This window comes from Haliotis asinina, chromosome 16 (assembly GCF_037392515.1).
Source record: "Haliotis asinina isolate JCU_RB_2024 chromosome 16, JCU_Hal_asi_v2, whole genome shotgun sequence".
In the NCBI taxonomy this organism is placed as follows: Eukaryota; Metazoa; Mollusca; class Gastropoda; order Lepetellida; family Haliotidae; genus Haliotis; species Haliotis asinina.
This window is the reverse complement of record NC_090295.1, coordinates 43,413,073-43,429,728: the sequence shown is the minus strand read 5'-3', so window position 1 is coordinate 43,429,728 and position 16,656 is coordinate 43,413,073. Positions and strand designations below refer to the sequence as shown.

General features: G+C 43.2%; 2 protein-coding genes across 2 annotated transcripts; one reads left to right on the top strand and one right to left on the bottom strand.

Annotated features, from left to right (window-relative positions):
- Positions 1 to 957: 957 nt before the first annotated feature.
- Positions 958 to 1,977, top strand: LOC137267588 (beta-1,3-galactosyltransferase 5-like). The gene has a single exon (XM_067802076.1). The coding sequence runs from the start codon at positions 958 to 960 to the stop codon at positions 1,975 to 1,977; it is 1,020 nt and encodes a 339-aa protein (XP_067658177.1).
- A 717-nt stretch (positions 1,978 to 2,694) lies between these two features.
- On the bottom strand, positions 2,695 to 16,656 carry LOC137268202 (uncharacterized). The gene is made up of 18 exons (XM_067802740.1): positions 16,500 to 16,656; positions 15,770 to 15,957; positions 14,744 to 14,903; positions 14,043 to 14,154; positions 13,499 to 13,649; positions 11,809 to 11,953; positions 11,228 to 11,399; positions 9,572 to 9,762; positions 9,060 to 9,197; positions 8,482 to 8,634; positions 7,559 to 7,746; positions 6,925 to 7,084; positions 6,620 to 6,731; positions 5,204 to 5,357; positions 4,677 to 4,821; positions 4,034 to 4,205; positions 3,293 to 3,483; positions 2,695 to 2,810 (listed from the first exon to the last, which is right to left on the bottom strand). Exons 1-18 carry the CDS (start codon positions 16,618 to 16,620, stop codon positions 2,746 to 2,748), a joined length of 2,718 nt encoding a protein of 905 aa, XP_067658841.1. The 5' UTR covers positions 16,621 to 16,656; the 3' UTR covers positions 2,695 to 2,745.

Sequence of the window (16,656 nt, the reverse complement as noted above, 5' to 3'; positions counted from 1 at the left end):
TTACCTATCTTCACCTGCAGTAATCCTAAGCTGTGAATCATAGCTTGTGTGAGATTAACTCATCCAGTGGTACAGGTCCATAGGGCCAAAGGGTCATAGACTTGAGTCATAAGGGACAGACTTTAGGGAGGTAGTAAGATTAGAAAAAAAATCATTGCATGTTGTAGTAGTAGTTCTAATCACAAACCTCCTAGACATATCAGAGTGTTTCAGCTCTGTTTCTTGAATATGGTCAAGAGGTTTAGTCAGAGTATCAATTGCACTAGTCAGTAATCTAAACAAGATGAACGTTATAATTAGTTGTGACGTATAAAAAGAGTCAGTGGTGCCAATTACACTAGTCATTTATATTTTTATTAGCTGTGATTGGTCTCAGGACAATGCTATGAGTGAACAGTTCAACCAACAATTCATACTGTAACCATACCTGTAAATTGTGTTACTTGTGACAAGAGGGACAGGAAACCAATGGATCTATGGCCCCACCATGTCAGTGGAATGATTGAAATGCATGTTGAGGTCTGTAGGAAGCTTAATAAAGATGTCTGAATTATGAACCCTGGAACCACTCATGAATATTCCATCACAGTATGTAATATTACCATTGTTACTATATATTGGTACAAATGTCACAAAATGTATGTTATTTTGTATGTTTCTTTATTAATTTGATCTACATCAGTTTTAATTTAAGTCCATGGCTCTTTTGATGTTTCCTTGGCCCTTTGACTTGTCCAGTTTTGGCCCTTTTGTCCTTTGGCCCTTTTTACTACAACCTCATTCTCTAAATCAATGCAATACTGAACCGCTGATGTTCGTGATTGTAACATCTGGTGACATGATAGTATAACATGATGACAGCTGCTGTCTTATTGACAACAAATCGTTACCGGGCACTTGCCATATATCTTACTCATTTTCGGATCATGCGCCATAACTGTGATATGTCACATCAGAATGCAGAGTAGAGTTTCGATGACAGCGTGCATGGCATTCTTATTAGCGCTTACATTTCTCCATGTTTTAACAAATCTCGGACTCCAGGTGATGTTTGCAGATAGAAGTGTACACAAACGCTTTACAAGATTTCAAGTCTGTGTCATCGACAGAAAGAAACCTGCGAGAGTTTCAACTCTGTATCCGGCCAAATACGACATTGCGTTCCTTCTCCATGATAAGGATTCCTGCTCCGAAGTGAGGGATATCTCACTGTTGTATGTGGTGAACAGTGCACCTGACCATTTTAGACAGAGACAGATTCTCAGAACGACATTTGCGGACGGGCGTTCCTTCATGCCACGTGTTGTGAAGACAATCTTTTTGATAGGACGTGCATCCAACACAAGCGTAGGCAATAAGATCATATCAGAGTTCGCTGAGCATAAAGACATCGTTCAAGGTGATTTCTTAGATAGCTACCGTAATCTAACTCTCAAACTTACAATGGCACTCAAATGGATATCAATGTACTGCCGGAATGTGAAGCTGATGGGTAAAATTGACGATGATACGTTTGTGAACACGTACAAACTTCTGGATATGGAGCGAAACATAAAAGGAAGGAACCAGGTGCTCTGCGACATCGCAACTGGGTCTGTGGGGAAGATTCAGCGGGGTCATTCTACGTGGTCTGTCCATGATGACGTGTTTAAATTTTATCGCTATTTCCCCTGGACCTACTGTGGAGGATACGCTGTTTTTGTTCCCGGGGCACTTATCCCCAGCTTCTACAAAGCTTCTCTCATATCCCCCTTTCTTTGGATTGATGACGTGTACTTGACGGGAACCGTCGCATCACGGCTCACCATAGTGGACCACCACCAGGGGACGTTCGTGAGAAGAGATTTTCAAATCCAGCCAAAGAAGGGGCTAGCGTGTTTTCGAAAAGTAGATTGTCCTGTGTTAGCAACGACTGTTGCCAGTGAATATATTCCTGAATTTTGGAGACTGGTACAGGGTGCATGGAAGGTGAAATAAAACCCCGACATTTCGTGATTTCTTGATCAGTGTTGAGGTAGGACCAACTTCTTGGTCTGTTTCATAGTGCCATGACTGCGTTCTCCTTCTGAGAGTGACTAACGGTATCGGGTGTTCAGGCTCGCTATATTGACTCACACATTCCACAGTATCCCAGTCGATGTTCATTTCGTTGAGCAATGGATTCTCTGGCCCAGACTCGATTATTTACAGACCGACTCATTACAGCTGGAATACTGCTGAGTGTGGCGTAAATCTAAAGTCACCCCTTCCGAGAGTAGCTAGGGTTTGGGATCCCAGTGAACCTTTGCGATCTGTTGCGGTTCCGTGGTTCATGGCATTACTGTTGTAGATTAGGGTGGGTTCTAAACTATCAAGGCTTCACTAGTACTGTAGCCCACTTAATGAATAAGAAGATCAACACATATGCTACAGACGACCCGTGAAGGTCCCGGGGTGGAATAGGCCTTCAGCAACCCAGCAACGCTTTCTTTACGTATTTATCGAAAATACATGATTCATGAACTTTTCATGAAGGTTTAGCTTGTGGTCGCGCAATTACTGAAACCCACTCACCAACGATCAACCGATAACTAATAACATTAACGGTCTTATGTACTCTTTTTTCTCCCGATGTCCTTGTCTCATATTTATCATCCAGTCACAAGGTAACGGGAAATATTTTAGCATATACTCACATAGAAAACAAACGCAAAATTCAAAGCTATATTTTAATTAATCGCATGTGTGTTACCCACCAGCTATTTGTTATGGGTAACACCTGTTCAGAGCAGAAACTGGATACTGGTTGGTTATCTCCAAGTGAAGGAGGCCTGCCAAATAGAAACGCAGGTAAATCAGCATAAAACAAAGTATGAATACATGCAACAGCCATTTACTATTATATAAAGACGTCACTATCATTTGGATTGTGAAGACATAGTACCAGGTGTAACGAGCGCAGAGAGTGGTTGAGTGAGTTTAGTTTTATGCCGCTTGTAGCAATATTTCAGCAATATCACGGCGGGGGCCACCAGAAATGGGTTTCAGACAATGTACCCATGTGGGGAATCGAACCCGGGTCTTCGGCGTGACGAGCGAATCATTTGACCAGACAGCGCTTTGAAGAGTGTCAGACCGAAGCCGAAGACCCGGGTTCGAATCCCTACACGGAGACAATGTGTGAAGCCAATTTGTGGTGTCCCCCGAAATGATGTTGCTGGAATATTGCTAAAAGCAGGTGTAAAACCCAACATAGTCAGTCTCCCCTCTCTCTCCCCGAGTCGCGGGATACGTGGAATACTGTTTACGTTACCTGCGATGGCTGACTGGAATCCTGCATTGTAGTCACACGCCACCTCGTTCTGGATGTAGTCCGTTCTGTCGTCCACGTAGTTGTCGTTGCTCCCAGGTCCCCCTACCAGGGCCCCCTTCAGAACATGCGCGTTAGGGGCGGGATCATTGAATGTGCTCCAGTCACAGATTGCCGGGGCGGGGTGACAGGCACTGAAGGGGTAGAATAAGAGCACGTTGGAACTGATCATTTAGTCCAGGGAAACAGAGGGCATGACTTTAGATTATACATAAAATAAATGTAAATTTGACTGTTCATTGGAAAATGTTCATTTTAACAGGCGTTCAGATATGTCGAACTAGAACAGGAGGAGACAGTAGAAGTAGTAGTCAGTGAAGCTTTAATGACGCGGCCGTCGTCGACGTTCAAGTATATGAATGTTTCTTGATGTCTCGATGGTATTCCAGCTAATTTGCGACATCTTTCGAATAACAGCGTGAAGTGGTGAACAATGATCGACTCTGTCAGGTATGATGGCGCTCAACAGACAATGCCACTGTGTGGTGCGTGCATGTCTGTGCGTGACCGCGCTGGTTGTATGCAGCCGTGCTTGTGCGTGTGCATGTGGGTGAGTGTGCTTGTTTTTCGTTTGTATGTACGTCTATGTTTAATGTGTGTGCGCCTGTGCTTGTACGTGACTGTGTGTGTGTGTGTGTGTGTGTGCGTCTCTGTGTGTCTCAGTCTGTTTGTGATCAGTGTTACCTGTTCTGATGGTGGGGCCTGAGCGGGTAGTTGCTGCCGTAGCCGACGACGTAACTCCTTCCAGCGTTGTTCTCACCCAGCATGTAGCTGATCTGACCCAAAGCCCATGACCTGTATGTTTGAGGTTCGAACCCCGCGTCGGCTGCCAGCAGGGCCAACATGGCAACATTGGCTGTCAACAGTACAAGGTGTTAATATGACAAGGTCATTGGGATCAGTATTATTGTTTTACTATTGACAAGAGACACATTCCTACTCCACGTGTTTCATGAGCGTACGAGACCCTGACAGTACAGGTATTTCTTGTTTGTTTACAGAACTTTATTTTGTTCAGTGCTACAAAAATACGATATTCTCAAAACAATAATAACTTCTGGATTGCCAAATCCTGTAGGCCTGTAGTACAGCGCGTTTGTACTACTTTTCATAAATGTTTCACAAATTTGACAAAAAGGTAAACATTGTATTTTCATATTGAAATAGTATTTATGGTTGCACGACATTACGTTGATTTCAACTTAATGCAGCCCACGTTTTAGTGTTTGGATGACAAGGATAGCGACACTTAAAATAGCCCTGACAATGTGTTAATTTAGCATGTAAACGTACACACATTAATGGCATTGGTTAAGGATGATTTTACCTGTGTATCGGAGAGGTCCCCACTCAAGGCGCCAGGCGAGACCGCACGGGGTGTAGGAGACTGACCCACCGGGGAGGAATGATGTCATAAACGTCTTGACGGCATTGCCATACTTTTCCTCGCCCGTCTCTTCGTACATCGCAAGCTGTAAAATACAACGTGGCATTACAACATACATTCATTACAACGCGTACAACCCGTGAGTACTCAATACAGGCTTCGGATCGCTGGCTTAGGCTTATGGTGAAAGCGTTAACATGTAACGCCCAAGACGCGGGTTCGATTCCCCACTATATGTGATGCCCCATTTCTGGTGTCCCTCGCCGTGATGTTGCTGGAATATCGCTAAATTCCGGGCAAAATCACTCTGGCTTACTCATTACAGAGCATATATACGAATACAATGATCTTGAACCTCATGTTAAACCCCATTTCAGCTCACCCACCTTTTGAACCTGAGACTTTCAGAAACCTTGACACCCTTCTAGGTTGTTTAATGGCTGGTCCGTAACCACTCCAGTACTCACATTAACGACTGCAGTCTTATCGGACCAGTCGAGAGCCCATGGAGACGACAGCTTCGAGGCATGCGTGGTGGCATCATTGAGGTAGTGTTGCTGGCGGGTAGCCTTGTACAACCAGATGGCAGCCAGTGCAAGTTCGTCGTTGTAGTCGTTGGACCTAGGCAGATCAAGGCATTTAAGCGTGTATATAGTCTTTTGGCTTACGAAGCACTTTTACAAAAACAAATAGCGTATGGTCATATTTTATTGCCTTTGCACTGAGTGTGTAATGACAAACTTTCAAGTAGATCACCGAAAGAAAGGCAGTTTTGTTTCGTCTCTGAACAATGATCCACATGTTTTGAATGATATTTAGGAGAAATACACATCTTTAATTGAGAGGCTTTATGGATAGCATCCCTGCGTTCTTTGAAGGACATTTAGGACATTTAGAAGTTTTGAACATGAGTCAAATGTTGTTTTGGATGTCAGCCTGTTTATTGTTGAACAGGTTGTTTCGGAGTTAATTCTTATTATTATCTACATTTTCAGTTAAAGAAGAAAATGGAGTATGTTCTTGCTCCGTTATTACGTTAATTAACGTTACCATGAAAAGAGCTTATGTACAACAACAACAGAATATGATGGCAAGGTGATACTGAGGAATAAGCCTGCTGTGAATTACCAGGTAATTAGCTTTCTTTGAGCAATTTGTATCATAAAAAAGACATTCGTTTCGTTCATTCACATATATATATTCAGTCTACAGTCCGCAGTTTTACGAGAACACTTACGAAAACATATCAAAACGTTACTTCGTCTGACAACAAAAACTGATATTAAGATAAACTTCGCAAAATATAGCACCTGAGCACTACACAAAACAAATCGCAATTTATTGAGAATTAGAGTAAATTCTAGGTATATAATCTGTTGCTTTCAATTTTCTTCATTTATGTCACACTGTTTCATTCATAACACCTCCGACAGTGACATAGGTCACAGTTCTGTCACGTCGTTGAGACCACGCGAAAAAAAGATAGTCCTGCAACCTATTCCAGTCTCATAAAATGAGGTCTACTCGGATCAAAATACCTCTTGAAGTATATAACCACCCATTATATTCCGATATTCCGAAAGTTTGAGCTTCGCATCTTGACAATATATTCTGGCTCGGTCTTTGCCAAACTGAGATGAACTTCAGATTCCCATACATGAAGAAACCTCAAGGGGATGAGTCGGTGTCATTTGGCTGCATACTTGGTACCTAAATGTCTTAGTACAGTCTTACCCCTAAAATATTACATATATGTTACCGGTATAAATTCATATATGGATTTCTCAGTAAACTTTACATGGCATTGGATATTGACAAGTTATTCTGAACTTTACTATAGCATGGCTCTGTGGTTCAGGCTCACCATGCAGGACCTTGCTTACCCGTAAGGACCCCGTGAATCAGTGACGGTGTCAGTGTAGATGCCGACGTATGTCGTGGCGAAGTCATACAGCTCTGCAGCAGCCGTCAGCAGTCGACTGGCGTAGGCGGGATCTGTACCAAGGTGAGAGGTAAGTGAAAATGCTGATTATATTCCTGCTCTTCCGAATGCGCAGATTAAACTGATCTGCGTGTTCTTGTGTCTGAACATTATTGTTATTAAATATCGATCAACAATAATTCGCTTAATGCTAATTGAAAACTCATTTAAAACGAAGTTAAAGGCATTTGAACATTTGATTGGTACCCTCTTTTTGAAAAACAATGGCCCCTATTGCCATGGCCGCTGCTGTCCCTGCCGCCGCGTCACTCCCAGGCCCCGAGGGGCTGAGCTTGTAGGCTGGTCTGTCCATTGTCATGTCCTCAGCCCGACCCCACACTGCATGGTCCAGGGAGACCTTGCCAATCTATATAACACAACATTGCACGTTCACTTGAATTGCCTCTTCAAAGATATGTTAGCTCGGAATGGGCATGTAACTCCACATAGAGCTGCACGTTCACTGACTTTATTTAATACGCTTGTTGAAAACTTTTTTAGAAATGGACAGTTTTCGAATACATGCATATTTAAGTTAACTTTTCTTAAGTTTTCTATTTTTAAAGTTTATTTATTCAGGCTTTCTTAACTGTATGAAGAACATGACGGTAAAGGAGCAAAGAATATGTATTTTCCTAATCCGGAATTCTTTAGGTCAAGTAGAAAGGGAAACGACACAAATGTCTGATAAAAATGAGTAGTAAGGGAAGCGTACGTAAAATATGGGCTCATTTCGTCATGTGTTTGTGGAATCGGAAAAACATCACATCATGATCCACTCTTAGTTCCATTGTTGTCTCCTATGCTTTATGGTAGGACGCAGTAATGAAGCGAGTCTTACCTGAACGTACAACTCCTGTGTAACGGGGTTCCAGCTGTTGAGGAAGTAGTCAAGAGGCCAGCGGACGCTGTCGTACATGTTGTTGAGCTGGCTGCTAGCCACATAGGCGTCCTTCCATGCGTTCACGCCCAACAGGAGGTACGTCACAGCAGCCGACATTGGGAACGTGAACTTGATGTGGTCACCGGCTGCGATTATAGAAGTAAGGTCTATTACAGTGGAATGTCCTAAATCGCGATAAAAGAAACGTAATGATTTCCATTTGGGGAACACATCGTTATCACTACACTTCTGACAGCATTCAACACATTGGCATCGCAAACGTATATCCTGTAGTACTGAATGTCCATAGGATTGTCTAACCCATGCTACGATTCAAATGGTCTCACAGCATTTAGGAGTAGGGCAGCCGTGATTAAAGCGTTCGTTTGTCACCCCGGGTTCGATTCCCGACATGGGTACAATGTGTGAGGCCCATTTATGGTGTCTTCTGCCGTGATGTTGCTGGACTATTGCTAAAACAGACGCAAAATATTATTCACTCACTCACTCACTCACTCGCTCACTCTGACAACATTTGAATTGTAGTCTCAACGATTCTAAGAACTGAATGAGATGTGTTTGTTTGTTGTATAATGTCACACTCAGAAATGTTACAACTATATAATAACGGCGATCTTTGAATGGTCGAGTCAGGACAAGCCAGAGATCAACATCATGAACATCAATCTGCAGAATGGAGATACGATGACACGTGTTAGTTAACCAAGTCAGCGAGTCACCACCCGCACGACCAACATGGGTGACTGCATTCTAAGTCTGATCTTTATCGGTGTGTGAAATAATGTCGACACCTGATAAATACTACTCGGCGACATCCATGATGAAAGTTGTGGAGGTACCTGAGATTAATTTCCACTCACCATCATACCATCCCCCAGGAACCTTGTCATTTAGTGCAGAATCTACCCGCCAGGGGACTCTGTTAGTGTCTGGAAGATCACCTGACCGCTGTGCCTCATAGAATAAGATTGAGAGCTCCAGGAGTTGAGACAAGTTGTGAGCAGAGGCGCTTCCTGCATAGTGTCAATACGTGTTAGCAGAACGTGCATGACAACAGCTGGGTAGTTTTAACAGGAAAATATAGCAGTTGTGACACACTTTAATCACGCTTTTAGTTAGATTCACAAAATTCATTCAATTCACACTGCAGACCTAAATTACCCAGAATCTATATCTACTCGTAATAAATACCTTTATCGATGCACGATATTAACCTAACAAATTTAATGATGATAGCGATGGGCGGCTGTCTTCGGTACTGTAAATTTACCGGCAATGTATAGATGCTACTGTTAACACATGTGCCACACTGAGACACTCCATTGTCAGGAAACAACGGTGCTCAGCTACACTGAAGGAACCGCAAAGGCAAAAGTGTTAAAAGAATTCAAGAACTCAGCTGTATGCTCAGAGGAATATACAAGCCCGAGAGACGTACCTGGGGAGACGGTAGATACTGTTGGGCCACCGTCGGTCACCGTCACTGGGGCCAAGGTCGATCGTTGCCCCGGTGATGAGGTTGTTGAGGAAACAGCGTCTTCCGGCAGCTGATTTGTTTCGCGGAGATGGATTATGCCTGTAAACAAAGAAACCACACGATTCCAGGTCATAAAATCGATATGAAGTTCATACCAAGCGTATGTATACTGAACAGGAAAAGAAACGCAAGACGGTGTTTTTGCGAAGGTTTTAAGCAGAAGACGTGAACATGAAAGCTTACTTTTATGTGATTTCTGTTTAAAATTGCGTTTCTTTTGCTGTTCAGTACACTTGGTTTACAAAAAGTTTATTCCCCATCACACCATGTTGCTATGTCATTTCACATGTAGGTTATGATGGTTTGTTACCAGCTTCTTTACCTAACTGTACACTCTGACAATTATTTAGCGCACTGAGAAGTTTAAGTATGTATGAATGCCCACAGAACGTTTGTGTGACGCAAATACGAACCAGCAATGGCGGACTGCATGCCAGCATTGTAATCACAGGACACTTCGTTCTGAACGTAGTCGGTCCTGTCGTCCACGTAGTTGTCGTTCTGATCCGGGCCTCCAACCATGGCTCCGTAGAGAATCTGGGGGTTGGGGTCGGGGCTGTTGAATTGATTCCACGTGCAACTTGCGGGAAGGTCTGGGCACGAGCTGACGTCAGAAATACGAGTTTACTTGGGATACTTTTGTGATCATAATTAGGACTGTGCAATATAACTGGTTTATCGGTATTCACTGGTTCAGATATGAAAAGAATACGTATTGCGATCCGTTGATCGAAAACCTGACAAGCATTCGGAAAACATTCTTAACTCTCGGAAATCTCCAGATATCTCGTTTTTCACGCCGGTAGTTGTGCGTTTGTTGTAAAATGGCGACCTCAGTGACGAACAACGGTGCCATGTACTAGGGCAAAGGTTTCAGTATGGCAGCGTTTGGAGTAAACAAAGTTCACCTATATTTCTTTTGTTATTATTAATGGTTTTGATTAAAGCCTAATAAAACATAGTGGTTTTGTTGTGTTTTTGTTTCATAAATCAATCATTAACTCGGTTAAAAGTAGCTTTTGTTAAAAAAAAATCTTGCAATATATTTTTATACAAATCGCATTGCAGTATATTGCAATATGAAAATTCTGTTCCATACCCGTCCCTAATTATAATGAATTATTGCTGCAGGGAATTATATACACCTGTTTCATGTAGTGCTGCGGACGTCACTGAATCACTAGCATTGCCATGAACACGGAACATAAACACCTGCTGCACTCTAAACGACTGTCTTCTGATTTCACAGTTATTATTCAATACCTCCATTGTATGTATGTGTGTGTGTGTGTGTGTGTGTGTGTGTGTGTGTGTGTGTGTGTGTGTGTGTGTGTGTGTGTGTGTGTGTGTGTGTGTCAGTGGGAACAAGATGGAGGTCTTAAGAGTTCCTAGCACGAGAGTAAAGAAGACTGAGTGAGTGGGGTTCTACGACGCAAGCTGCTGTCACATCGGTCACATCACACAGAACAACGATGCTGAACTTGCCCCGCTCTTGTATTACCCCGTCACAACCGTCCATAACCGCCCATGATGCACCCCGTGTCTCACCCCACCGCAGTCACCACAGAAATCGTCGCACCCCTTGTCCCACCCATCTACACCCTTGACCATCCATGGTGTACTCTTTTCCCACCCCACTACATCCATCACAGACCTTCTCGTACCTCTTTGTCCACCCATCTACACCCTTGACCATCCATGGTGTACTCTTTTCCCAACCCACTACATCCATCACAGACCTTGTCGTATCTCTTTGTCCACCCATCCACACCCTTGACCATCCATGGTGTACTCTTTTCCCACCCCACTACATCCATCACAGACCTTGTCGTACCTCTTTGTCCACCCATCCACACCCTTGACCATCCATGGTGTACTCTTTTCCCACCCCACTACATCCATCACAGACCTTGTCGTACCCCTTTGTCCACCCATCCACATCCTTGACCATCCATGATGTACTCTTTTCCCACCCCACTACATCCATCACAGACCTTGTCGTACCCCTTTGTCCACCCATCCACATCCTTGACCGCACATATTTATTTAACCACCCGATAAGGAATTACCTTGCAGCGTGATGAGGTCTGAGTGGGTACTTGTCTCCAAATCCGATGACATAGCTCATGCCGTATTTGTTGTCGCCAAGTATATAATGTATCTGAGACAATGCCCACGCACGGTACTCTGCAGCGTTGATGCCGTCGTCAGCAGCGATGAGAGCGAACATGGCCACGTTAGCTGTAACATAGTGAGGGAGTGCTTACATTATGTTCTTACGCTCCCTGTTTTTGCTATACACAATATGCCTGAAGTCAATGCATTAATGCATTCGACAGAACTTATAATCGTACAACAATGCACTGTAAACAATTACGTCCATATTCACACGATGCATGCACGGTTAGTGTAATGTAAACGCTGTACTGGTGAAAACACGTTAAGTAACAAAGGTCACGCCGTCAGGTTACAGTGACATACAGCTAATCAGGTCACTCTGACCTCGAGCTACAGCTTATGACCAGTACACAATGGGACCTATCCTGCACCAGGACACCATGATCTAGAAGGTAAAGGAGTGCATGCTGCTGTAGGTTTACATTGAGAGATGCGCGCTAAATACAGGCAAGGAAAAGACGTTCATGCATACCTGCATATCTGAGGGCTCCCCACTTCAACCTGTAAGCGAGACCGAGAGGCGTGTAGGGGACGCTCCCCCCGGGCATGTAAGAGGTGACGAAGGCCTCCACTTGATCCTTGTATATCTGTTTTCCCGTGACTTCATACAGCACCAACTGAAACAAAGAGGCTCCATTATATCACACGTGGAGAGACAAAGTATCACAACATTGTTTGTGCACAGATCACGGCACATTTTTTGTGAAGAGTGCGTGAGTGAGCTTCAGTTTTACGCCACACTCACCAATTCCTACTATATGGCGGCAATTTGTAAATAATCGAGTCTGGACCAGACAATCCAGTGATCAGCAGCATGAGCATCGATCTGCGCAAATTGGAACCGTTGACATGTGGCAACCAAGTCTTCGAGCCTGACCACCCGATCCCGTTAGTCACCTCTAACGAAAAGCATAGTCGCCGTGACAAGCATGGTTGTTGCTAAAGACCCATTCTACCCCGCATGTTCATGGGTCTTTCGCGAGGACGTAACCAACTGGCATATTTGTAACGACAGCAGCAGTTTGATGCATGAGTAGTAGTCATGTATAGACGCGCACGATAAAACTACAACTGGCAGCTGTGTTAGGGTTTGCAGTGTATGGCAACCAAATGATTGACAAACATCAATGAAGCAACTATACATTAGTGAGTGAGTGGGTTTTAGCTTTATGCCACACTCAGCAATATTCCAGCTATGTGGTGACGGTCTGTGTATAATCGAGTCTGGACCAGACAATGCAGTGATCAACAGCATCAGATCAACCGTTAGTCGCCTGTTACGACAAGCATAGTTGCCTTTATAGGCAGGCATGGGTTGCTCATGGTCTATTCTACCCTGCACCTTCACGGGTAAAATATACATTAGTATGAAAAACAAACACTGGTGATAACGCTTCACAGCTTTAACTTATGACCGATCATGCCTTTGTCTCTACCAGTTATGAAGTATATAATACTTCCTTTCACAGACCTTATGTCATATTATGTAATGTTATGAGTGATTGACTGAGGTTACTTTTACGCCGCACTCAGCAATATTGCAGCTATAGGGGGCGGTTATCTTATGCGTATCAGAAAATTTGACATCTGAAGAGTTGGTTGGTTTGTTGTTTAACGCGATATATTCCAGCTATATGGGGGCAGTTTGTATTTAATCGAGTCTGGACCAGGCAGTCCAGTGATCAACATCACGAGGATAGATATACTCAATTACGAACCAAGTCATGGAACCTGACCACCCGATTCCGAAAAGCATGGTTTGCGGAAGATCTGTTCTAGCCCGGATCTTCACGGTCCTCGAACAAGATGGCTATGATACCTAATATATCCCGTATTCTCAGTATTGAACATTTAAATTTATTCCTAGCGATTGGCTTCAACTCTGTTTTTACTAATTTCTGTACCTTAACGTTTGTTAGTGTAGGTGGGATGGTATGATACTATTAGCCTAGTGCCTAAAACGTTTGCTGAAACGTTGACTAGAAAACCCGGGTTCGATTCCCATTTTGGTTACAATGTGTGAAACCCATTTCCGGTGTAGCCCGCCGTATATTGTTTGAACATAACTAAAAGCGGCGTAAAACCACACTCACTCACTCTTAAGTATAATTCATTGAAGGTGATTCATAGTCTCCTCCTATCACCTCCCCATAGACGGTTACCTGTGCTGCAGCAATTTTGCCGTCCCAGTCGAGGGACCAAGCCGGGTACATCGGCACCAACGTCTCCGCGTCCTCGAGGTAGTTGTTATCACCCGTGGCCTTGTAGAGCCAGACAGCAGCCAGTGCCAGTTCATCTTCGTACATGCTGGACCTGGACAGACAATAACAGTAACAGCTGACACTACCAGGATACAGTTGACAATATCAGGTAACAGTCGAGCAGCGGCTGGCAGTAAAGTTTTAGGGTCGGTTTCTACAGTGGTTCCACAGAAGCAAGAAACCACAGCAGCGAAAAGTGTCAGATGCCGTTGGCTGAAAGAAACAACTGAAACGACAACACAAAAATGTCCACAGCATATCCTGGTCGGTAACGCCCAGTTTCTTTGATAAAAGTCCCATCTTACAGTGAAACATTCTTGACTGGCAGAGCAGAAATCTCACCTCACATTGTTGTTATATAGATGTAGCTATAGATTAGGAGAAAATATGAATTTGATTCAAAATTTATCAAGACTATTTACGAATTACGTCAATGTAACCTCACCTGTACACTTCCTGGGCATCTGTGATGGTGTCGCTGTAGATACCGCGGTAGGTGTTGGCAAAGTCGTACAGACCCTTGGCAGCGTCAAGCAACGTCATGGCATACGTCATGTCTATTATGGAGAAACATTTCATTTACGATTTCATATTTTAAAAACCATATAAATTTATTTTAAAATAAACTCCAACGAAGATTGCCCTTGACGTAACGTTGTCAAAACTGGTTCGGAATAAGTCATGTATCGTGAAAATACTTTCAGTACAAATTTCTCAGGATTTTGGTAAGGCCTTTGAGCCTTTTCCTTAGCGTCCGCTGAGTGAAAAATGGAAACTGCATAATAATCATTCAAATGCCGGTAAGGTCTGCAGCAGATACATGCATATTCAATGCATGCACAAAATGTTTACGTTGCTGATGTGCTGTACATTAGAAGTCATATATCGGTACCAATCAGAGTTGGGTGTAACGTGGCAGCCAACAGTAATTCAGTTTACTCATGACATATGCAGTGAAGGGTAAATCAGATTAAAACTGATGACTAATGGATCCAGATGCTTGGCAGTCACAATAATCAGTATCATATTCCGTTTTAATATTATTCTCTCGTTTATCATATCCACTTCGGTACTGATATCTCTAGATTAAACAGAGGTGCATATTATAACAAATTATCGAGACATACCAACTAAACTAGAACGTACTTCGATCTTTAAATGCAAGATATCCCATAGCAAGAGCTGTTGCGGTTTGACCAGCTACGTCACTTCCGGGTCCTGATCGTGACACCTTGTACGCAGGTCTGTCCATGTCCATTTCTTCCGGTCTCCCCCAGTAGTTGTGGTCTAGTGACACCTTCCCAACCTGCAACGCGAATACCTCATCAGATCGGATAACATAATGTGGCAGTGGATTCAAGTTAATCATACGATCAAGAAAGGTTTGCATTTGAACATATATTTTCAGTTTATAGCACGGACATGATGTTGACAAAACTAGAATGATACTTTCGAATCAACGGAAAACAGGTTACTGGTATGGTAATGAACTCATTCTACCTCAGTACAACGGCCGTGTCAGGGATTGGCTGTGCCACCCCTTCTCCCTTGTCAACTGGTAGGGACAAATATATGTCGAATATATATCGAATTGAATATTTTTCCAAAACAATTTCAGGTCCCCAAACTGCTCGTAGGGATTGCCTGTGCCACCCATTCTCCCGTGTCAACTGGTGGAGTCAAATATATATATCGAATATATATCGAATTGAATATTTTTCCCAAACATTTTCAGATCCCCAAACAGCTTGCAACACCTTTTATAATTACAAAACAAAGTATTTCAAGAAGATGTCATTAATTAGAGATTAGGTTGTCAAATTTATGTGATATACAAATACAGATCGATATGTGTGTCGGTTTAAAGCATTAACACCACAAGATATGTCTGATGTTCTGATACACATAACATACCTGTAATATTGCTGAGTGCGGCGTAAAAGTAAACTCACTCGCTCATTCACTCCTAACATAAGATATGATAGCCTAATGTCTACCACTGACCATAAGAACCAGTCTAGCACAAATCAGTGGTGCACAAGTTACGTGTCCTTCAGATACCTGCTACCAGGTATCTGTCATACACCACCAAATCCAGTCATGATGGATTGTGTCCCTTCATACGTTCCCTGAGATATCCTTCATATGTCCTTCATATGTTCCTGACTGTACCTGGGCATAGAACTCCATCTGAGTGGGGTCCCAGCACTTCAGGAAGTAATCTAGGGGCCACTGGACGCTGTCGAACATGTAGTCCAGCTGACCAGCAGCGGTGTAGGCGTCCGGCCAACGTAGCAGACCCCACAGTAGGTAAGTGACGGCTGAAGACATCGGCAACGTGAATTTGATGAAGTCACCGGCTGCAATATAAATACAAATATATAAAGCATCTTTGTCATTTCCACATTTTTAGGAGAGGATTTTGTATTTCAAATTTAATACATATTGCAGCTGGAATGGAATCCAGTAATCCGACAAAACCGCTAGCATCGCTTGGATTATCTCATAATGACAATGAAATGTAAAACATTCAGGTATTATTCTGGCTAATCACAAGCTATAAATTACAATTGGCGTCGTATCACCGCGGTATTGAGTGTCTGTTCAAGGACATTTTCTATATAAATTATGTTAAATAAGGAGCACGGTCCTGTCCTTGGACACATACAGTCAAGCTGAACGCTGACATATAAACTGTTTTTTTTATCCAAAACATACAGACCTTCATTGCGTAACCTGGAACTCCAGCTGGTGTTTAACATCTCAAAGCACATGTATACCACACCTACCCGAGTTAAGCGTACACTATTTCCGTTTGAATCTTGGGTAGCCTGGTAGCAGTGCTCTATCGCCACGCTACAGGCCCGGGTTTGATTCCCTGGCAACAGCACAGATGACTTACCATCGTACCATCCACCTGCTAGGTCGGTGTCACCTCCCTTGTCGTCCAATGCCGAGTCTCCCCGCCAGGTGATTCTGTTAGTTTCCGGTAGCTTGCCAGATCGCTGCGCTTCATAAAACATGATGGAAAGTCCTAGCACTTGGTTGTAGTCGAACCT

What these genes read in the sequence shown, in the direction of transcription:
- LOC137267588 (XM_067802076.1), top strand. Translation starts at nt 958, where the DNA reads ATGCAGAGTAGAGTTTCGATGACAGCGTGCATGGCATTCTTATTAGCG.
- LOC137268202 (XM_067802740.1), bottom strand. Translation starts at nt 16,620, where the DNA reads ATGTTTTATGAAGCGCAGCGATCTGGCAAGCTACCGGAAACTAACAGA. An exon ending in GATTCACGGGGTCCTTACGG is followed by an intron (nt 5,358 to 6,619) that starts GTAAGCAAGGTC and finishes TGATCTGCCTAG; the next exon opens with GTCCAACGACTACAACGACG. An exon ending in AGGCCCCACCATCAGAACAG is followed by an intron (nt 3,484 to 4,033) that starts GTAACACTGATC and finishes CTACCCCTTCAG; the next exon opens with TGCCTGTCACCCCGCCCCGG.